This window comes from Fundulus heteroclitus, chromosome 10, assembly GCF_011125445.2.
Source record: "Fundulus heteroclitus isolate FHET01 chromosome 10, MU-UCD_Fhet_4.1, whole genome shotgun sequence".
Classification (NCBI taxonomy): Eukaryota; Metazoa; Chordata; class Actinopteri; order Cyprinodontiformes; family Fundulidae; genus Fundulus; species Fundulus heteroclitus.
Window position 1 is genome coordinate 15,194,997 of NC_046370.1, and position 23,256 is coordinate 15,218,252.

Below are 23,256 nucleotides of genomic sequence, written 5' to 3' on the forward strand. Positions count from 1 at the left end.
GAAAAACTCTAAGGAAGAATATCCAGCAAAAAAAGCTGGATTTTACCATTGTATTTACCTGCCTAGTTAAGGGTGTGATCCATTTTAACAGCCAAATGTGTAATGTCATCCTGTGGGTGACCTCAGAGGAGAGCTCAACACATGGGTTCCCGTAGATGTGGTCTTAACAAAGTGGCAAAGATAACAACACATTAACAAACTACTCGTGAACACAACCTATTTTGTATCTAAAGCACTGAAAGCCAGTGTGGTGATTGTGACGCACAGCTCATTTAATGATAAAGAAAATTCCCAACCTGTTCCCTTCTGCACATTGCAGAGGGCAATGCGACCGAGTTGTAGGCCAAGCCCCTTTTGTTCCACAGTCCCATTTCCAAGTTCTTAAAGCATACATGCTTGTGATTTCACTGGATTTACATATTTAATGGAATGACAATATGAAAGATGGATTAAAGCTGAGTTTGTGGTTGTGTGTTAATTGCAGGAAAATTATTTGGAAGTTGGTAATCCGTTGTTTTCTTGTTTTATATTGGAGAGCCCTTTGTTTATCAGAGAAATTTTTGGTTCCCTTTACTAATTATAACCCTCTGCTCAGTGTGTTTAGGATTCATTCCATTTGCTCTCGCAAGTCTTAATGTCCTTGTTTCAAGTCGTGAGAATGTACTGCCATGCCTCCTGAAGTCTGAAAATGTAGGAAATTCAAATACTAAAATGCTAACGTTGATCACTATTGCCAATGTGAAAATCCAAGATGGCTGCCAGTTGCATAGAGGAACGTGATAGTTTCAGTTATTAAGTAACGCGTGCAATAATTATCTGCATTACTGATGGTGTGTGGAGTGCAGCATGTCAGTGATGAGTGCAGTGCACCTGCTCACGGAGACGAACACTTTGCAAATCCCACAGCCTTTCTGATATGCGAGTCGAACACTGCATTCCCAACTCGAAGCTGCGAAATCAAACGCATCTGTTGTTTCTGATCATCAGTCATTCATTTTTAAATCATCTCTTTTCATGTTGCCATGCTTTCTGCCACACTCCGTTTTTCTTTTGGGACTTAATGTGACGTGTGTGACTCCAGAACCCGCTGTCTTGTGTGCCTTCATGTGGAGCCCTCTTCCATGATTTCTTTAGGGATGTGAGTGATGCTCCACTTCCCAAAGGTTTCCAAAAAAGGTAACCTGACTTTGAAGGTACTTATGGAAGATAAGGACAAGAGGAAATATGGACAAATAAAGTTGTTTATCCCATCTATTTTGGTCACAGGAAAGTATGCTAAATTGGTCTGTTTTTGTCACTCATTATTTTTTTATTTCCTTGCTTTGGATTATTACAATACACATATAGTGTTTGCCTTATTTCCAAGAGCGAAGATTATTTTGGACTCCATGTATAATAGTATGCTGAAAGGGGTGAAGATGGTGATAAAAACCTTACAAAAAATCTTTATATCTGAATTTTTACTTTATCCAAAGCTTGAAATGTTTCTACTTTACTGGGTTTTTTTGGTTTTAAAAAGACTTTGCTTAAAAAAAATAACTTTTGAAGCTAAACATTCCTGGGTGAATAGATTTATCTTGTCACAATGTGTTTTAATATTTTATGTCATATTTCATTGAAGACTAACTGCAGTGCTGTTATTCAGAATAGACACGGGTAGCTCACAGAATTATTCTTTATCCTTCAAAGAGTCATATTTTTTTTCTCTTACAGTATTTAGGTGTTCAAAGATCTTGTCTTGATCATGAGTAATAACAGGATTGATTGTGCAGATGAATAAACAGAACGTGGCTTTGTTTGGAGATAAGGACGTTGTCCAGGCTGTTGTGGTGGAAAAGAAGAGCTGAGCTGAATGCAAAGATCTCAGCTAATGTGAATATGTTCCCTACCCTCACTTACAGTTCTGACATCTGGATCATAACTGAAACAACAAAATCCCTCATGAAAGTGACTGAAACGTATTCTTAGAGAAATAATGAGGAACTACATCAAGCTCAAAGTAGCGCTGATGCTGCTCTGCATCAAAACTGCTAAACGTAGGTGGCTGAGGTACTGGATCAGAACCTCTGGACAACTCGTGGTAAGACCGAGGTATTGCTGGAGGGACAATAATTACTTTATGGCGGGGAACACTCCGTAATCCCCCTACTATACAAGCTAGAAGGTTGCTGGAGAGAGATTATGTTTGGCTTCGACCTGTTGACCAGATCTCAGATAAGTGGAAGACACAGGATGGGTTACAGGAGCAGTACCAATAACCCCTTACTCTGAAATTCTTGTTGGTTTTTCACACTTGAATTTGATCTTATCTGTTCCTGTTAGTTTCCATTCCCAATTACATCATAGATGGATGGAAGAAGCAGCATTTATTTTTTACTGCTTTATCTGCCTCCGTCACAATCATTTTCAAAGAATTTGACAAGCTGCAGTGAACAGCCTATGCCTCCTGATTAGGTTTGAGGATTATTAGTAAAGCTTTGGAAATTGGAACACCTGACCTTTACTGATGATGACTGAGAACAAAATGTGATCCTAATGAGTCTGATGAGGGGTCATCTGACAGCTTAAGTCAGACTGAGAAATTAAAGTTTTTAATTTGAGAATTGGTACTTAGAACTTTATACTTATATTTGGAAAGTAAATACAACATTCAGAAATATAGGTTTACCTCTCATAGTTATAGTGCCTATCAAAACTGGCGCTGTTGTATGTCTCTGTCCGTCCGCCCCAGGGTAGTTGTGGCTACTAACGACCTCACGATCGTCACAGTATTAATGTGTGTGGGAATGTATGGATGACTGATCGTAGTGTAAAGCGCTTTGGGGTCGTCGGACTAGTTAAAGCACTATACAAGTACAAGCCATTTACCATGACAATTTTCATTAATCTGGCATTTAGCAGATATACATTATTTTGATAATCTAAGAACTGGCAATTTGTCTTAAAGCCCTTACCACCTCATCACACTCACATGTATCCCAAACTTCCAAACTGAGCAAATCAACACAGTTTAGCTTTTACTTTCAGGTACACACATAAATGTCTTAAAGTACCAAAAGACTTGTCAGATTAAGTCTCTCTCAGGTGAGTGCCTGTCAGTCATTGACCTGCTCTGAGGTATGTGTGTTTGCGTACGCCATGGCCTGCATATAAAGCCAGGTTGGTATTATTGAGTCATGACATCCCCCGTAGCTACGTCTGACATGTGCTGCCACAAGCTCAGTCCCACGGCATGACAGGACTGACAGATCGCTGCAAGTTTATCACACAAGACATATTTCAAGCTGCACACACACACACGTTCACACATGCACGCACAAGGGTTTACAGCGCCATGAGCGGTGTGTAATGCGCCGAACATACCCACACAAAAACTAATTGGCTCTGAAATAAATTTGTTTGCACATGGCTTTAAAAATACAGGTGAAATTGAAACATATAAACAGGGGTCAATTGAACCCTTCGGTTTTATGTTGGAAGGGTTTTTCCTTTCTTTGCGGTTTTCCGGCAGATACCTCATTATGCACACTCAGTGCACTGTCTCATCTCACTGTTTGAACCATCTTTTAGTCATAACTTATGTTCAGTGTGTTTCCTGGTCAGTTTCAATTTTTCACATCAATGGGCGCCCGCAGAGTGCCGAATGAAAAGAAATTTATAGGACATTAAAAAACAAAAATCCTCCCCTCATAACACTGCATCCCTTTATAGTTAGGTTTATTCTTCTTTCAGTTAATCATCTACTTAAAAAGTATCTATGTATTTTTTTATTAATTGTTGAGTATTTTTGTCTGCCCTCCTAGATATTGGCGGTCCAGCAGATCCCATTGCTCCAACTATTATCATCCCTCCCAGGAACACTAGTGTGGTCACAGGTACATCAGAGGTCACGATGGAGTGTGTGGCCAATGCAAGGTAAAACCCCTCAAACTGCATTTTTATAGTGTAACTATACTCACCCCAAAATCAACTTTTTTTTTTGCAGATAAACTGTATAAACTGGGCCTAAGGCTGCTTCTTTAATGTTGCTGTGCATTTTATTTTACAGTTTAATTGTTTCAGATGGATTTGGGATTTAAAAGTAGCTGATTTAGTTTGTTTTATCAAACACAGCCGACGCAGTAGGTGGATAGCATGTGATGATGAAGTTGTTTATTGTCATACATTGTAAGCGATTAAGTAGTAAATGCTGACCTTACAAAGTGCACACATCAAACTGGACATCGTACCAAAGATTATTGAATCCACGTTGCACAGTGTGTCATGAAGTAGTCGTACAAGTTTACTAGAATCGCACAGTGTATGCTGGGCAGTAGAGTTAAACGGGGGCTCTTGATGTTGAAATTTCCTATTGGTTCAAATAGTACAAGCAGTACATGCTTTTTTAGTCATACCCCAGTGGTCGGGTATAGAAGCACCTCAGTCACTTGCCCCCGAAGTGAGCCATGCTCAAAAGTTGGAATTGTGAGCATTGGGAGCCTTGATCGATGAGGTTTAGCATTTGTCATTGCTTTGACTGTTCCACATTCCCCACACTTAGCCCTGCCCCCATGAGTGTCTTGGCACTACCCACTTTGTTGACATTTTTTTTTTCTAATTTGTCTGGGGGTGGGGTTATGCTTTAACAGCAGGGTGAATTACACTTTAAGGATTTGTTTCTCCAAAATGAAGGAAATCTGCTGCAACTTCAACAATTATTTGCACTCCTGTTAAAAAACATTTAAGTTGTCTATATCCTTTCACTACAGAAATAGTTCCATTTTAAGAAATAATGTTTTTTTTTTAAACAAAATCTCTGCTGCCACTCCTGCTGTCAATACATTGTACAGTATCATTTGTGAAAAGGACAGCAGTTAGTCTTCACTCACAGCATGTGGGAGTTGGGCCGGACGATAATTCAATAACAATATATGATGATCGATAGATAGAAAAACAGGTCAATAGAAGAACAGTTTTCCTTCTGTTTGTATTCCACCCATGTAGGTTAAAACTGCATGTGTAGAATCCATCACCAAGCTCAGCCCCATTCAAAGAGTTCATAGAGCATGTGTTCTTTTTCTCTTTTAAAACCCGCATTGTTGGTAAAAAAAAAAAAAAAAAAGTTGGTTGAATAAAGAGTCGAGGTTGAGTTCGGTGTTAGTGTGTTCTTTGTCTAAAAATAGATCATTAAGCAACATCATAAAATGGCCAGGGCAACACTTAAAATATATGTTTAGAATCCTTAGATAATTGTTTTAATCAATTAATCTGATTCCTATTTTATCAATATGCTTGTAATACCGTCCAGCCCTAGGTTGGAGGATACAAAGAGCTCTGACCATGTCACTGTGCACAATCATCTACAGTCCCGTGTCATCTCTATTCCCCCCTTTTACTTAAGCTAGGTTTAAATATTCCATCCCGAAGTACAGAGGAGAACTTATATCTGATGTATCTTTTTCTGTGTAGACCTCTTATCAAGCTGAGTATCTCATGGCGTAAAAACGGCGTGTTGGTGAGCAGCGGTTTGAGCGACTTCAACCGCAGACTGACCATCCTCAGCCCAATGGTGAGCGACGCCGGATTCTACGAATGTGAGGCCGTTCTCCGCAGCAGCAGCGTGCCTTCTGTCAGCGCTGGTGCCTATCTTCATGTGTTTGGTAAGGAAACTCATGCAGGCCATTTCCTTTTATCAGGTATCATATAATGTGTGTGGTAATACTGTCATAGTTTATTATATGCTTTCACGTATGCGGTTCACAGTGTCTGTCTTCTAATTACTCCCGTTACCACTAAGGTTCTCCACTAATTCACACCATTCGTTCTTATGACAAAACTGTTAATAAAAAAAATCACACACCATATACAGATATTTTGATGTGAGTAATCACACTTGGAAGTGTGAAATCAAAAATATTACAGAGAATGGAAGCTTGGCTGCCGCCTTTGCAAAAAGAGCTTTTTCAATGTTTTTTCTCTATGGTAATATTTGCAGTGCTGGTCAGTATTTTTGAATGTCAAGAATATAAACAAATTATCGCCTTTGATCAAATTTTACTGAACCTAATAATTTTTTTTGGTGACAATTACCATCAGGATTATAGATGGTTTTTCAATGCTGTTGCAGTACAGACATTCAAACATGAGTAAAAGGAAATAATTAAAGTGAGAAATTCTGTGTCTTGAAAAAAAAAAAAAGATTAGTGATACAGGTTTTGCCTCTGTCAATCAAAATATTTTACACTTCAGAATTATTTGGAGCATAGCTCACTGCATTAGCCCTGGGAGCTAAAGGTCAAGGGTTTGAACATAAACCGTGACCATCTCCCTTCAAATTTCATTAGTTGGAGTGGTGTTTTAGTGGTCAGTTAGCTGGGTGTTTTTAGCTTGGAGAAGCTGCAAAGGTCGGTGGTTCGAAACTCAATCTGTCACTCCGGGTCCCCTGACCCAAGAGTCTTGAACACAGATTGCTTCCCCTGCTTCACTCATTGTGGCAGCACACAGCTCCCTTAGGTAATTTATTTTTATTTATTTAAATAAACAGAAAATCCTCATAAGAGCACATGTTCTAGTGTTTACCTATTCTTGTAAAAGTGTTGGCATGCTTTTAATTTTGTCACATGACATTTACAACTTCAATTTCTGAGGTGGGTAAAGTCGCCAAAAATTGGAATTTAGTAAGAGTAGCACTACGTCAAGATATTAGGTGAAATTCAGCCTCTGCTCTAGTACAACCCAAATATGTTCCATATGGTTGAGGTCAGGACTCAAACTTTATACACTTTATACATCTGCAATCATGGAAGTAAATGGAACATCTGAAACTATTGATTTGTTTGTGTACCCCAATACTTTTGGCAATATAGTGTATGCTAGAACAATTCAAAGCACTTCCAATAACAAAAACTTTTTGTTTCCTGTATGTTCACCTGACCTCCAAATGACCCAGTGTTCTCAGCAGATACAAAATACACGTGTACAAACAAAGAATCTCTTTGACATGAACTTTAGGTGTGTGTCTCTCTGGAGCATTTTGGTCAAAACAAGTCTGGTCTTAATTCAGTGAAGTTACTCAAGATGGGTAGAGTAAGGCAAGGCAAGGCAAGGCAAGGAAAGGCAAGGCAAATTTATTTGTATAGCACTCTTCAGAACAGAGACAATGCAAAGTGCTTTACATGATTAGCCAGAAAGTTTTACTCAAGTAGTGATACCTCTTAACAACATTATTCAAGTATAAGTAAAAAGTACAGTGGAGTAAAACTACTCTTAAAAGTACGTTTTGTTCAAAAACTTACTCAAGTAAAAATAATTGAGTAAATGCAACCAGTCACTCCCAACCTCTGAATATTTTAGACTGTAATTTTGTACAATATACTTGGACAAAGTATTACATAATTGTGAATTGAAGGGAACAGGACTGATCAAAATATTGCGCCATGCCTTTTGCGCTCTGATACTTCTAAATGAAACCGCAGCTGCATTCCAGCAATGCCCTGTATTTCACTTCATCCATCTTCCCATTAACACGGACCAACGTCCCTGTCGTTGCTGAAGAAAGGCCTCCCTGCAGCATAATTCTGCAGTCAACAGTTTGTCGCTGTGGGGAGGGTGTCTTCAGAGTTATTTGCAGTTTGGTTTTCCGTCACACATTTTGTGTTTTACAGGGAGGCTAAAAAAATGCTGTTTTAGGTCTCCACGATCTTTTTCCACGTGCTTGCTGTGTTCACTATATTGTGCCAAACTACAATCAGGATGTCTTTCCGCTTTCTTTCAACAATGATGCCACTTTTTTTTAAAGGGTAGACCTCTGGATGGTATGATTAATGATGTCCCGTTGTGGACTAGCAATCTGTCCATGGTGTAACCAATGGATGCTGGAGAAAGGCACATGGTATACTCAGCTTTTAATGAAACGAAGGAGAAAAAAATGTAATTTTGCTACTTGTTGTTCGCTCACATAAAATCCCAACAAAAACTTTTAAGTATGTGGAAAATAGTTCAAGGAGTATGACTAAATGTGCAAGGTACTGTAATGATTAGTTCCTTAGGAGGGGATAGTCTTTGCATTTAGGCTTAAAGAAAGGCTGCGGTCGAAAATGGATGCAAATCTCTCTTGTCTCACTTGGTTATTCAGAGACAAGCTTTGCTGTGAAGTCATGAGGCAGTAACAGGAAAAACGCTATTGATTTAAATAGGAGGGAAGCTAATGGTTGCCCTCAAGAAACAGTTTAATAGCATTGCTGGAGTCACTTTGATTCCATCCCACTGAAACACTTTGATGTTTTCAAGGTTGTGATGTGACTCAAAGCATGAGGTGGGGTGAACTTTTCCCTTAATACTGCTGACTTTGACATCTCTCTCGCTCTCCCTGCTCGTTTTGAAGAAGTAGCCTGAATTTGAGTGGTGTGTGTGTTTTTATTTTTTCTTGTTTAAGCTTTATGATCTAACAGCTGGATGGCTTTGATGTAGTGTTGTATCTCACTCTCTCCGTTACTTTTCTTTTAAGATCACTTTAAATTATCCTTTTTTGACATGTTTTCAGAGCTTTGGTAATGATGCTTTTTTTTTCCCAGCATGTTCATTTTGCCGCATATTTTTATTTTTTTTTCTGCTTTTAATCTGTCAGAGCCGCCGCAGTTTATTAAAGAACCAGAGAGACACATCACAGCCGAGATGGAGAAGGTGGTGGACATTCCCTGTCAGGCAAGGGGTGAGTACGGCTTTATTTTGTTAGACAAACCCAGTCAGGATGGACCTGTTTAACGGTTGCTGAATTTAAATGAAGTCATCCTGAAAGGGCGGCTGGAGCCTGCTGTCTGTAATCCAAATCGTCATTGACTCTCTGCAGGAGTTCCCCAGCCAGAAATTGTCTGGTACAAGGATGCCCTTCCCATTGATCCAGTGAAGACGCCGAGGTACAGGGTGCTGGTGGGGGGGAGCCTGCAGGTCAACGGCCTGCTGCCTGACGACACCGGCATGTTTCAGTGCTTTGCCCGAAACTGGGCAGGAGAAGTTCAGACCAACACCTACCTGGCTGTTACCAGTGAGTGGCCCGGAAGCACTTCATGACATTATCTCCAGGAATAATTACGGCTCTTAAAGATGTAATGAGCTATTTTGCTAAAACTCTGAATCATTTTCTTTCCTTTTTCATGCAGAATTTAAATCCTCGTCTAACTCTCATAAGCCCTTTGTCAGAACCGGAGATGACAAGATGTAATTATGTCGCAAAAATGATCCTAAAACGATGAGAGGAGGAGGGCTCCGTTTAGTATGCACTCCTGTTACTTTATGTAAATGTTTAACAGCCAAAAGGACATGGTGGATATATAGCTGCTGTCCTTTCATCCATCCGTCCGTCCATCCAACCATCCATCCATCCATCCATCCATCCATACATCTATCCATACAGCCGTCCTTTTGGTCTGAATGCCAACAGGATCTGTTAGTGTTCAGTAATGCTAGTTATTTATATGGATCTTAGTGTTATTTATAAAACCGATTGCTGCAGACTGTACATTGAAACAAAGCTCAACAAACCATATAGACGTTAAAACAGTCGCAGCATTTGTCGGAGCGTTTGCTCCATGTTGGGAACTCATTGACGTGCTGCATTTTAAAGCATCCAAACGTCTTAAAACACAATGAAAAATAACATCTATCAAATGTGACTGCTCATTTTTCGATGAAATCAAAACGAAACGGAATTTGAATGCTGGATATAGATTTGCCTGCAGGTTATGTTATGCCTCACAACCGTGAAGGTTGATGTGTTGAAGGGAAAGGACACGGGATATTTCCATCGTGTGAAAATTTACATCGCAACCCGATCGCGGATAAGCAGATGACGGTGAATGGATGGGCTGCCAATTGTTCACACATTATAACTTTACAGCGCTTAGACCTATCATCTAGAACCATGTTTGCTGCCTCTCTCCTAACTCGGAAATAACTTGCAGATGATTTTTTTTTTTTTTTTTTTTTTTTTTTATCTGAGCTCATGTCTCTGCAGGAATTTGAAAATCAATGGTAATTGTACTCTCGCTGTGCATCTTTTCTGCAAGTTTCTGACATCTAATTTTCTTCACCGCGTCTGCCTTCCCGCTGCTTTCACTCCACGATGCACCTTGTTATCAGAATTCATAATATTCCAAGTCACTAAATCGCTGCTTTTGTCCTTATTTTCTAGCGATGCTGCTGCCTCTCCTTTTCCTCCCTCCGTTCAGATTTCATCTCACCACTCTTCTCTATCCTAGTACATCCGTGTTTCCACTTTCTTCTGTGTTTGGATATTCACTCCGCTCCTGTGACAAAGTCCCAACGCTTCCTTTCTGTTGGGAGTGATACAGTTTCTTGTCATTCCATAAGGGGCTCTGATTTATTGCACATCATACGCAGGGATTTTAGTTACCTTGGAAATGCCTTCTCTTTCCATTCATACTCAGGTGAATTCTCCCCCTCCTTTCCATATATTATCTATCTCTCTGTGAGTAAAAAATAGACAGTTGGCACACAGTTGTGGCAGCAGGGTGAAGGCTGTGTCAATCCTTTTAGAATCAGTGGGACAAAGCGCAGACTAAGCGCTCTGATGCAGCAGGTTGGTGCTTAGAAGAAATATATGTGAAGTGCTGCTTTGCCGGCTGTACTCTCACCTGCATTAGCCTCTTACTCGTTCTTGTTACTGTACTGAGCTCTCTTTGCTCTGCGTGTGCCTGTATTTTGTCTTCCCTCAGGCATCGCGCCGAACATCACAGCCGGACCCTCTGACAGCACGGTGATTGACGGGATGTCAATCATCCTGCACTGTGAGACCTCAGGAGCTCCGAGGCCTGCCATAACCTGGCAGAAAGGTCTGTCTTACACACAAACATGCACACACATACAGTATATTTCTACATATAGTACATATATAGGGTTTACAATGGTTTACGGCTGTCAACGCTCTTACGTCTTTATGCCACTCTGTTATCTTCTATGTTCATTGATGCTGTATTTCAGAAAAATGTCAGTCAAGTTTACAAACAGCTGCCGTCGTTGTCATATAAATCTCCCTCCACACTTACTGGAAAATAAAAACTAATTAGTATGTGCAAAAATAAATTTTAAATACATTAATTTCATTGCAATTTGAGGTATTGTAATATTTTTTGATTAATTGCATTTGACAGTTATTTGAGAAAATAACTTTTTTTTCAGTTGAAATAAACGTTGGTCAAAATCTGCATCAATAAAAAAATACAAAAAGATACAAACATTATGCTTGTGCCATGCTACACAATAAATTCTGTGCATATGCTTAGAATTTTTTTTTTCAGTAACTCAATTCACTAAGTGAAATGCATTACATAGATCAGTTAGAAATGGCCAGCCTTTTTCTGTTAATTATTATGATTTTCCATTTACAGCTAAAGAACATATTTCATTTTTTAGAAGATTAGAATATTACATCAGACGAATAACAGAACAGAAATATGAAAAACAGAATTGCTGGGTGGTTATAAAAAGTATGTTTAATACCTGCATAAAGCTTTTTTATCTTTAAAAGGTACTTTAAATCTGAAAGAAAATCTGTGATTAGCGTTGGACAAAAGACCTCCCCACAATCTGATGAATTTGCAGATCCTTTGTTAGGCAGTGTGGAAAGTATTTCCAAGTACACATCCGGTGTGCTCACTAACTCCTAACAGACTTAATATTGAAACTGAAATTGAATAAAAAGTATTAGTTTAAGGCTCCGGACAATTATGTGACCGAGCCAATTTTATTTGTATAGCACTTTAAAAACAGCAGGCACTGACCATGTGCTGAACAAAAAAATAATGATTAAAATAAATTAATAAAACATTAGAGTTTAAAACAAAGGAAATTATTAAAAGTAGAAATGAAATCCAAGTAAAAGTAGGGATAAAAAAAATACAACATAGATGGGAAGAAAATTAAAATAAACATACCGGTTCAAAGCCAAGGAGGAGAGGTGGGTTTTAAGAGTAGATTTAAATAATGTCTAGCGAAGAGGCTTTTCTGATTTGTAGTGCCAAAGCATTCAATAATTTGGGAGCTACAATGACAAAAGCCTGATCTCCCCTGAGCTTTAGTTGTGTCCTCGGTAGCTCCAACAACAGCTGGTAAGCTGATCTGACGGACCGAGACAGGGAATGCAGGTGGAGTAGCTCAGAGAGGTAGGGAGGGGCAAAACCATTTAGAAAGCTGAAAAACGAATAAGAATTTAAAAATAAACTGTAAAATGGACAGGGAACCAGTGCAGATAGGATGAGATGGGAGTAATATGCTATCTTCTCCATGTTCCAGTTAAAAGCCTTTCAGCAGCATTTTGCACCAACTGAAGGCATGATAAGGATGATTTACTAACTCCAAGGCACATGGAATTACATTAACCAAGCTGAGTTGTAACAAAGGCAAAGATTTTTTTTTATCTTTTACCAAAATGCTTTTTATATTACCCAACTCCCTCAGCTGAAAAAAAATCTGGTTTTCATTACCGAAGACGAAGACCCATCAGTGACATTCAGACCTCAGTCTTATTTTTATTAACATTTAAACAGTTAAAAACTGCCCTGGCTTTAATTCCTTAAGAAATGTATTCAAGCCATGCATATGATGGTTTCAGTCATCTTCCTGTTTTGGGGAAGATACACTTGAGTGTCATCTGCATAACAATAACAATTATCTTGTGCTTTTTGAAAATGGAGCCAAGGCAAGAGAAACAAGAAAAAGAGCAGAGCTCCAAGAATTGAGTCCTGTGGTCCCCCACGTAATAATAGAACAGAGGCGGATTTTTTAATCATTTAGTCCGACACAAAAGGTAATCTCAGCCAGGTACAATCTGAGCCTCTCTAGTGCTGTACCTCGGATGCCTACACAGTGATGTAATCAGGATATCAGAATGTCATCCAATATGTTGAAGGAAGCTGTTAGATATAAGAAAACCAGGATTGCATGGTTTCGTGGATCTGGTACTTGTGCTATGAAGATGTTCAAAGCCAAACTGAAAAACTTCAAGCATCTAATTTTCCACCCGAAAGGTTTCCAATTTTCTCCAAAACCTTAGAGAAAATAAGTGACATTTCACCACTAGGTGGGCTGTTGAGCACTATATGTTGTCCAAAAAAAGATGTGTGACAAGCCATGACTTCACGCCAGCTGCAACCCAGCCCCATAGACATTATAGTTATTTATTAAAAAAATAATATTGCGATTTCATACTGAAATGTTGATATGCTCTTTAAGCATCTACTCTGCCTGTAACTAGTTCTGGAGCTTAAGACCCTTAAGAACTGTTTTGCACAGCTTCCTTAATGTGCTGGCACCTTCTAACTCCAAGGTACTTAATTTGGCAACATGATTCAGACTTTTTTCTGTGAAATACATAGATGACAAAATAATAAGCATGAAATTAGGGTCCATCGGTTGGGTTCTGCAATGTTCTCAACAAGTAAAAACACACCTTCAGAACCAATCCAAGGCCAAATTTGTGATCCGCACTGCATGATCTACTTCCAGTAGTTATCACCAGTTATCACAACAGTAAACTGCACAAAATGCCGGCAAAGTTGCTCCCTCTGCATTTACTCCCATTGGCTGCTATGCCAGCTAAGAGCAGGAGAGACCCATCCAATATGGCAGTGATGCAGAATGCACTCAAGCACGTAATCAGGTGTCTACGTATATAATGTCCATGCCTGGCTCTGCCCCTCTTTTCCCCTCCCCATATCTCCTGTCGCCTCATTTGTGCATATTTGCAAAGGATAAATACACAGCAAAACAGCAGCACCTAATCCATAAGGTTTTGATGCTGTTAGCAAGAGAACGTTTCAGGCCGCTGAACGTACTCCCCGCCATTTTGGTCCTATGCCACACTGCTCTGATGGTGGACATTTATGGTCAGGGAGGAGCTAAGCCCTGAGTGCCTGCTGTTCACATGCACGTACATACAGGTCGGCCCGGCTATGTTAATAAGAGACTGGCCAACAACACAGAGAGATGGTATGTTACATCATACCATATTCCATCTAAAATTATACCTTTAGTTCTTCACATCACTACTTTCTGGTTCTTTCTATCTAAAATAATGAATAGTTGCTTATTGCCCCTTTAATTTTTTTAGAAATCACACTTGAGGCCAAACTGCTGCCAATAAGAGCCAGAACAGATGGAACTAGAACAGAAATAACCTCTTCAAACAATTGTGGTGGAACAGCATCAGCAGGGGAACTTGAGGGGCTTCAGATGATCAACAATGGATTTCTAAAAGACAAAGTCACAGGCTCAACTTGGTAGAAAGCACCAGAGCAAGGAACAGAGACTAGAGGGTCAAAATCAGAGCGCAATACAGGAGTGCTGACATTATTCACCTTTTCCACAAAGAAGTTAAAAAATATCTCAGATGCCTAAGGGGAAAGCAAAAGCAAAAGCATTTTGAGGAACATTTAGAACAGAACGAATTACTTTGAATAAAACAAGGTCTTTCTGACGGTGTGACACAAGGGCATTTGATTAATACTTTTTACATGTTTCACGGTTGCCCTACAGCGATGCCAACACTCCTTCAATATTTGAAATGACACCTGCAGCTTGTCCTTTTTCCACTTCCGTTCAGCTTTTGGATACTCGGATCGATCCATTCTAGCGGCGTCGTTTAGCCAGGGCTCAGCTTTAACTTTATGCTGTCTTCTGTTTAATGGAGCTACCGAAGCTGATACAGTTTGGCAGCTAGAGTGAAACCGGTAGCTAACCCTCTGATTAAACAAAGCTCCCCTTAAATCTCCAACAATAAGGACTCAGTCACATTTGTTGTGAGTTAACCTGGTTGTTGTAACGTCTCTGTATGTAAAGTACATATACACTGTATATAACCCTACAAAAATGTTATTCCACTGAACTGTACTTAATATACAATATGTATTTTTTATGCTATTAAAAATAAACAAAAAGTCTACATCTTGAACTAAAAAGTGACACATTAAATTAAATATACAGTCACTTTCAGTGTCATAGCAACTATTTTTATCCCATCACAACATTGATTAGCTGATACTTCACTTATTCAACAAGACATGCTCAGCTAATGTTATTTGATAAGAAAGGGCATAAATGAGATAACAGATACACATTAAGGCCACTTATTTGAATACGTTTTTGAACAACTCTTACGGTTATCAATAACACATGGAGCCAAGGGCTTAAAAATATTTTCTGAGCCTGTGTTCCTCAATAATTATCCTGCAGAATCCCATCTGCTTTTATATTTAGTCATTCTGTTTGTTAATGTTCTCTGTTCATGTGTCTCCTCCTTCATCGCTTCCTCTCTCTTCTCCCTTTCATATACTTCAGGTGAGCGTGTCTTGGCCAGCGGCTCTGTGCAGCTGCCCAGGTTCACTCTGCTCGAGTCGGGCAGCTTACTCATCTCCCCTTCACACATTTCTGATGCCGGGACATACACTTGCATGGCAAGCAACTCGAGGGGCATTGATGAGGCGTCTGCTGACCTCATTGTCTGGGGTGAGTGTTCATGGGAGAGGTTAGGTTTTTTTTTTTTTGGGGGGGGGGGGGGGGGGGGGCATTTAGATGCACAGTATTGTACAGGAAATTTACAAGACGTTCAAAAGCTGAATAATTTTGTCAAGGAGTATGAATAAATGATGGTTTATGAAAGACTTTTTACTTTTTTATTATTACTATTTGGAGCTTGTTGGTTTAACTAAAATGAGCTTTCTGAAATTAGTTTGGAAGTAGGTTTTTTTTTTCCCCCTTGCTCTGCTCATTTGAGGAAGCACGTTCCGCTGGCTTCTCTCTGTTCCCACATGGTTTTGATTTTTCTCCACAGCTCGCACTCGGATTACCACACCCCCTCAGGATCAGAGTGTCATCAAAGGGACTAAAGCCATTATGACCTGTGGAGTCACACACGACCCCAGTGTAATTATCAGGTAAGGATCTGTTCACAAATGTGTGGAGATATGGATGTATTGCGACCATCTATCAAAATCCCCTAACTTGTAAATAGAGTCTACTTGCGTGTAATATATTACTACTATTATTTTCGTTATTATTATTGTCATTATTATAAACTTTTTTTTGGCCAGGAAAATCCCATTGAGATTTCAAATCTGTTTTTCAAGAGAACCTTGGCCAAATCTGGCATCAGTACATTCAGTTACATTCACAACAAAACGATGCAATAAAAGAAAAAAAAAATGTAACACCATCATAAATAGAATTATAAAACATTCCAAATCTCAAGGTCTGGCATTCATGATCACAACTGTTGTAGAATTACAATGTCCTTAGAAATCCTGCCAGTATGAACAAGGCCCAGTTCCTCTCACTCAGGTCCATGCCTTGTTGAGCTCATGAATATATATCTGACAGAGTTAAAACATGCATTATCACATTATTTAACCCTCTACATTTCTTAAATTGTCTAAATGAACTGTGTTAGAAGACGTTTTGCACTTGAAAACCCAACCTTGTTCAACTTTAGCAATAATATGGATTGCTAAAGTTAATTTACATGAAAAATCTTTGTTTTGAAAAGCGGCTCTTATCCTCTTTAAAATAAGTGGCATGGCCCTATCCTAGCTTTACTGACTGGCAATAACACAGTCATCACAGATATAATTAGCAAACAGAGAGGCGGGGGAACATTTATGCAGAAAATTTGTCAATATAAGATCAATAAGGGATGCTTTTGCAGAATTTGTATGATCGGGCCTACCAGGACAATCAACAAGCTGAATTAGATTTTTTTAAATCACAGGAATCTTTGAAATAAGTGAAACAGGTTGACACCTGTTCCACGTTCCAAAATAGCCACCTTTCTTGCATCTAACTCTGCAATAAGTTTCATTAAAGATGGAAATGCATCATTAGAAGCCTTTGGGGCTGTGAAACACCCAATCACAGTAATATGCTGAGTTATTGGGATTTCCAGATCAACTGCAAAATAACTCAAATTGTTTATATATATATATATATATATATATATATATATATATATATATATATCAACACCACCACCTTTCCCAACTATCAGCTCCATGCAGACTATAACCACCAATGGTTGCTTCCTTGTTTTTGACTGATTTAATTGACAACGTTCCAGACATAATATTTTACAACGGCGTTTGTGGTGCCATCTCAAATACGGTTTACATCCATTTTTTGCAATTAAATATTGTGCACATTTAAATGTATCAAATCAAGTCCATCATGAGTCGATCAGATATTGAATCTGAATGTGTTTTGTGAAGAAAACATCACAGCATTCACCTGTTGAATAATATTACCTTAGATGAAAAAGAAAATAACAATCTAGTGTTTTCTTCGGGGTGCTATGACATTTCCAGGGGTAGCTATAGTGCCCCTTGGCGCCGGCACTGTTATGTATGTATAATGTTGACATAAAACAGCTATACAGGTTTAAACATGAACACATAGAAACAAATAGAATAAAAGTTTATTCATCCCTGAGGGGAAATTCCATCATTCCAGTAGCTCTATCATAAAACATAAAAGCAACAGCCCACACTCTCAGTCATCTGCGGCACTAAAAAACATAGACAGCAGAAAGAAGAAATACAAATTAAAAAGATTTACAAAAAGAGCTTAAAATTACATTACTATCAATTTTCCTATTACATGTTGAAGAACAAGGATCAAAACAACAAAAAATGGTCAGAAAATAAAATTGTGGAAACGTTTAAAGCTGGGTTAGGTAAAAAACAAGAATAAAACCAAAAAATATATCCCAGGGTGTGAACAATGTCACTGAGCGCTGTTCGATCCATCATCTGAAAATAATGGACCGATCACTGAAAAGCAGCATGGATCTACAGATCATGTGGGAGAATCTGTTGACAGGAGGGCTATTAGTTGTGAACCCAGCAAATCTGATCTTTACGGAAGAGTGGCAAGAAGAAAGAATTGGTGAAATACGTTCCATCTTAAGTTTGCTGCAACCTGTGTAGTGGAAACAGCAATGATTTAGAAGACGTTGCTCTGATTAGATAAGACCTTAATTGAACCTTATGGCCTGGATCATCATGGTGCGGCTTTAGCAGGGGCAGGGAAACTATTCACAGTTGATTTAAAAAACAAAACAAAAAAAAAACTAAATACCGCCCTGGAATGAAGTTAATTAAAAGCAACAGAAGACTTAAGACAGGAGCTGAGGTTTATTTCTACCCAAAATGCAACCCTAAGCATCCAGCCAGAGCTAAAATGGAATGGTTTGGGTTAAAACCTGTGTAAAAATGGCCTAGTCAAAGTCCAAACCTAATTCCAATTGAGAAACCATCACAATTTATACTTACTCACGCACAAGTATTCACTCATCGAGTGACTTCTGAAGTCAGTTAGTTGCCCTGGGTTTTATTTATAGGCATCAGAGTAAGGGGGGAATGAAATACAAGTACATTGCCTTTCATGTTTGTAACTGTTCATAATAATTATACAATATTTAGTTTTAGTTTGTCACTTAGAATTCTGATTATAACACATGGGAATCTGTGGTTTTAAGGTGCCAGAATGGGAACAATTTCAGGTTGAATGAATAGTTTAGCAAAGTATTGCCATTAAACTGATGTGTCTCACCTTATCTTCACCTAAATGTATGTGTTAAATCAATTTTAGGGTGTGACTAAAACACGGCAGCCCTGTCAGATGGAGTACAGCAGATCAATATGCGGCCTTTATGCCTTCATTATTGCTTTAGCGGGAGATCTCACGCAACGCGCGTCCTTAAATTACCACGTTAAAACAGGAAACAGTGAAAGGTGCGACATGCAGTTTTACACATTTAGCAGCCCACGGAAAGGTATGTTTGATAAAAAAGGTTCACCACGCACCTCCACATTTCCACTGCTGTCGATCCATTGCAACACACGAGCCTTTCAAAAGAATTATTACTGAACTCCTGCCTTGTAGCCGACATCAGTCGTGATCAATAGACTCTTTTCTCCCTTTTATACTCAAGCGAGAAAGCTACATCTGAAGCTGCGTCTGAGCTGTGTAGTTATGATAAATGTGGAGTCGCTGTTTGATATGCAGCCATTAGGCGTTCCGACGCGTGCTCAGGTCAGCTCTGATGGGGAGTTTGAAGGGACAGAGGGAAGAGGATGAAACAGTTCACTGAGAACACGGTCGTCTTAGATTATAGGTAAATAGAAGATGACAAAGTCGTCTGTGTGCTCTCTGACTGATGTGGATACCGATGCCGAAGTTTTGCATTCCTCTAGGTGGCAACCAAAGTGTAAAAGATGTTTGATAACTTCATGGCCAAAACATGAGAGAGGAAAAAATTCTAATGTCCGTTTAAATCACACATTAAAACCACATAAACCTACATGGGAAATTGGATACATGTCAGCTGTTCTGTGTAAACACAATACAACCAAAACGGTAAAATAAGTATTTTACTGTTCAGTTACACATTTAAAAAAATTTTTTTAAAATTATTCCAACCAGGTTTTTACCAAAGCCAACTAAATGCTGCTATTTAAAATTAAATCAAATCAGTAACGACTTGATTTCTAAGTCCATAGAAAGACATGAGATGGGCTTCCTGCAAAAAAAAAAGAAAGAAATATTCTCTCCTGCCTCAATAAGACTGTAAATTAGCAGTTAAATAAACAAGGCCGTGGAATAAACATTATTGAACCACTTCTAAAAACTCATAGCTACAGATATGCTGAAAACAAACATTCAGATCCATCCATACATATTAATTGCCAGTCTTAAATTTAATTAATCTTTTGTTGGAGTAGTGTAATCTCACAATGATAACATTTCGAAAAAAAAAAAAAAAATGAACCTTCATTTCCATGCCTAGACTTGGTCATATCCACAGCCTAAGCAGTAATTAAAACTTGTGCAATAAAGATCAAGCCGTACCTTCACAGACGTAAATGTGACTGTGAATTTGCCGGACAATGCTGGGTCTCTATCTGAAGACATGTTCTTTGGTCAGATACGGCAAAGAATGATGCTTTTACCAGCAACATCTCTGGTTGGATTTGATGTTGAACGAAAATATAAAGGATGAACAGAAAAAAAAAAAACGTCTGTTGTTAACTTTGACGGAGAACCTGTGGTCTTGTTTCCCTTCCAAGAGCATTGAGACCTTAATTAGAGTGCACAGGATAATGACCTCTTTTAAAAAATAGGACATTTCTGGCTTTTGCCAGAGAACCGGACATGTGTCAGCATCACTGTTCTGCTGATACCATTAATCTTCCATCACGGTCATCTCAGTACCTAAGACGTAAAACCTTTAAAGTACCCACGGACTGAGCGAAGAGAAGAGGGCCTAAAGGTACGTTCACACAGAACGTGGACAAGGCAAACTTTTCACTTTGATCAGCTGCCGGTGGACACTTTACAACTTCACTTGCAAACAATTTGCACTGTCAGTGCAGCCAACGTTCCCCCCGCGTCATTAAATAGGAGGAAGCTCTATCCGCTTGCAGGTTCCTCTCGTCTGTTCAACTCACCGTGGCGGAGATGGATTTTGCCGAGCGAGTCACGGTACTTCCGTCTGTCCAGGACCCAGTATGGGGACCTGCTGCCCCTGCGCCGGGGGGGTCGGTTCGTGACACAAACTCCAGACGTCTTCAGTCAGTAAACCCATCATTGCACCACAGCAATATAGCCTAATTGTACTGTCTAAATATGTAACATATAAAAACATTTTTGTGCTGAAATAATGGACGAGGAGATTCCTTAATGCAATACGAATTGACAGAAATGTTCAGATTGTTGAACTTGAGTGAAGTTTCTCTTTGTTCTCTACACGTTTCCACAGCGCTTTTTGCAGTTTCGCTTCGCTCTGTTTGGCCAATTCACCCCGTTCGTTCAGCTCAAAATGCGTAGTTCACATCGCGGACTGTTAATTTGTTCCTGAACGTGCTTTTACATAGGGATAACATGTAAGTCATTTGTTCCATTCGCCTTGTTCGCGTTTGGTGTAAATGTACCTTTAAGAGAGGACTGTGCATGACCCAGAGGGGAAAAACTGTGCAAAAACGGTCAAATGTCCCTCTCTGTCTGTTTGCTGCAGCTCTTTAAAACATTACAGAAGAACAATGTGTTGTCCAAGTTACAGAAGGAGTTGTACAAAGTATTAAAAACAGTTGGGCCACTAATCATGGTACACTAGTTTCATATAAAACATATACTTATATTTCCCCCACTGAGTAAATCTGTTTACTCAGTGCAGTCAAAGGCTGTTTTTTTAACCAAATTTCTCAGTGTGAGACAGTGCTGCCACAATAATACACACTTTATTTCAAAGATTTTGTGCAGAGGGCTGTAGATACCATTCCTCCTTTAAAAATTATGGATTTTTAATATGGTCAAAGTCTAAAAAAACAAACATTTTCTAGTTTTTCTAGTTTTCTAGTTTCTAGTTTTTTCTAGGGTTTGTGAGTCAAAAGAAAAAAAAGAGAATAGTAGCCTTGTCTTTTGGGGCTTTATTCTATTTTCTATTGGAATAACAGGTGAAATATAGTTGTAGAGAAGAGTGAAGCAAAAATAAGTCTCTTGTACTAAAAATTACTTGAGCTGTCTCAGATTTAACATTGTAATGCATCCAGGCCAAAAAGTATTGTTCTCCCCTGGAAAGGGTGCTCTGCATGTTTATAGTAAATGTTTGAATTTGTGCATCAGAGTTTGATGTAAAATTGACTGAGGCTGAAATTTGTACATGTATTTTATTATAAACTATGTTTCTCCTATTTGCATACAAATATTAACTTTAAAAAATGAATAGATCTGAGCAAAAGTGTTTTTTCTTTATTCTTTTTTTTTTTTTTTTACTTTGTTTGTCAATCTCATCATTGCTTTGGGTTCACCATCGTAGCCTTTTGGGTTTTGGTCTCTGAGTTGCTGAAGGAGAGCTTAGTACAGAAGCACGGATGCTCGTGCAGCTGTACGGTAACATTTTGGAGATATTCATGTTGTTCGGAGCACGCAGAAAAGACAAAAACAGCTGTGAAAATATTGAAAGCAAACATTTCTTCTTAGGCTCCAAAAATGACACAAAACATTTTGGAGGAATGCAGAAGCTAAAGTGAAGGAATGGTTGGATTTTAACTTCAAAAGTGTATAGGATTCCTAAAAGCACATCAGACGCTACATGTATTTTAGTCACAGCAATAAAATAGGTTGACTTGAGCTTATTTCTCTTGGAAAAACAGACAAACAAAAAATATATTAAGCTGTTGCCATCTACTTTTTGCTATGAGATTAACCTGAAGTCATCTTACAATGACTTAATGCACCGACTCCAGATAGGGGGCTTATTCATATGAAGAAAATAAATAAACCCATTTTAGTTGCCATGGTTCAAATGGTTATTTTTCAATTTTCTGTTCACCATTCAAGAGATTTCATTGCACGTTTTTAAAACAACCGGTTTTGCGCAGAATTAATGCAGGTAAAGGTATTCTGACTAAGACGTTCTGTGGTTAGTTGTGTAAAATTAAATGAATTTAGACTTTAGCAAGGAAAGAATAGATATTTCTTTCTCTTGTAGATTGTTTTCATCCTCAGAATTAGTTTCTTGAAAATACTGCTGCTTAGTAATAATGTATTGTAACAAGAAAGTTGTCCCTTCTTTAGCTCTGACTAGTCAAATTATGAAAAAAAAAACATGTTCTTTGAATGTCTTTCTATGGTGGATAAAGGTCAGGGACACATTTTGCTGTATTCATCAGATTAATATCAATTATTTTTTTAATTTTCTGTTGGGTTCAACACTTTGGCTGCTAGCAAAGAAGCTGTATCACATTTTTGTCTTTTTTATAGTGGACGCTCGTTGAATGTTGGGGTTCAACTAAAACAGAATAAAACAAAGATGACCGTGTGTGCGTGCGTGTGTGTGTGTGTGTGTGTGTGTGTGTGTGTGTGTGTGTGTGTGTGTGTGTGTGTGTGTGTGTGTGTATAGTGAGTAGAAGATGGGAATCAATGATAGCCTGATCAGTGCATCTCTTGTATTAATGGAACTAATGTAGTTTGGGTTAATGCTGCTTGAGTGTTTCCAACTGAGGATGGCGGTGTAACATCCCAGAGTCTGTTTTCCAGGCATGTCTGGGAAAAAGACGGCTCCGCGATCAATGTGCAGTCCATCCCCCGCATGCACCTGGACGCCGACGGCACCCTGCACATTTCCCAGACCTGGTCGGGTGACATCGGCACGTACACGTGCCGAGTCACCTCGGTTGGAGGCAATGACTCCCGCAGTGCTCACCTCCGTGTTAG

The 23,256-nt window shown here is 38.9% G+C and overlaps 1 protein-coding gene across 5 annotated transcripts in view; it reads left to right on the plus strand.

Annotated features, from left to right (window-relative positions):
* Window positions 1-23,256, plus strand: part of sdk2b (sidekick cell adhesion molecule 2b) — a 487,898-nt gene that overhangs the window by 389,535 nt on the left and 75,107 nt on the right. For all 5 annotated transcript variants that reach the window (XM_012871718.3, XM_021321070.2, XM_021321069.2 and 2 more), the window contains 8 exons: window positions 3,804-3,915; window positions 5,449-5,639; window positions 8,606-8,689; window positions 8,828-9,022; window positions 10,713-10,829; window positions 15,331-15,498; window positions 15,824-15,926; window positions 23,080-23,256. In XM_012871718.3, coding sequence (XP_012727172.2) covers window positions 3,804-3,915; window positions 5,449-5,639; window positions 8,606-8,689; window positions 8,828-9,022; window positions 10,713-10,829; window positions 15,331-15,498; window positions 15,824-15,926; window positions 23,080-23,256 — 1,147 coding nt within the window. The remainder of the gene's footprint in view (window positions 1-3,803; window positions 3,916-5,448; window positions 5,640-8,605; window positions 8,690-8,827; window positions 9,023-10,712; window positions 10,830-15,330; window positions 15,499-15,823; window positions 15,927-23,079) is intronic.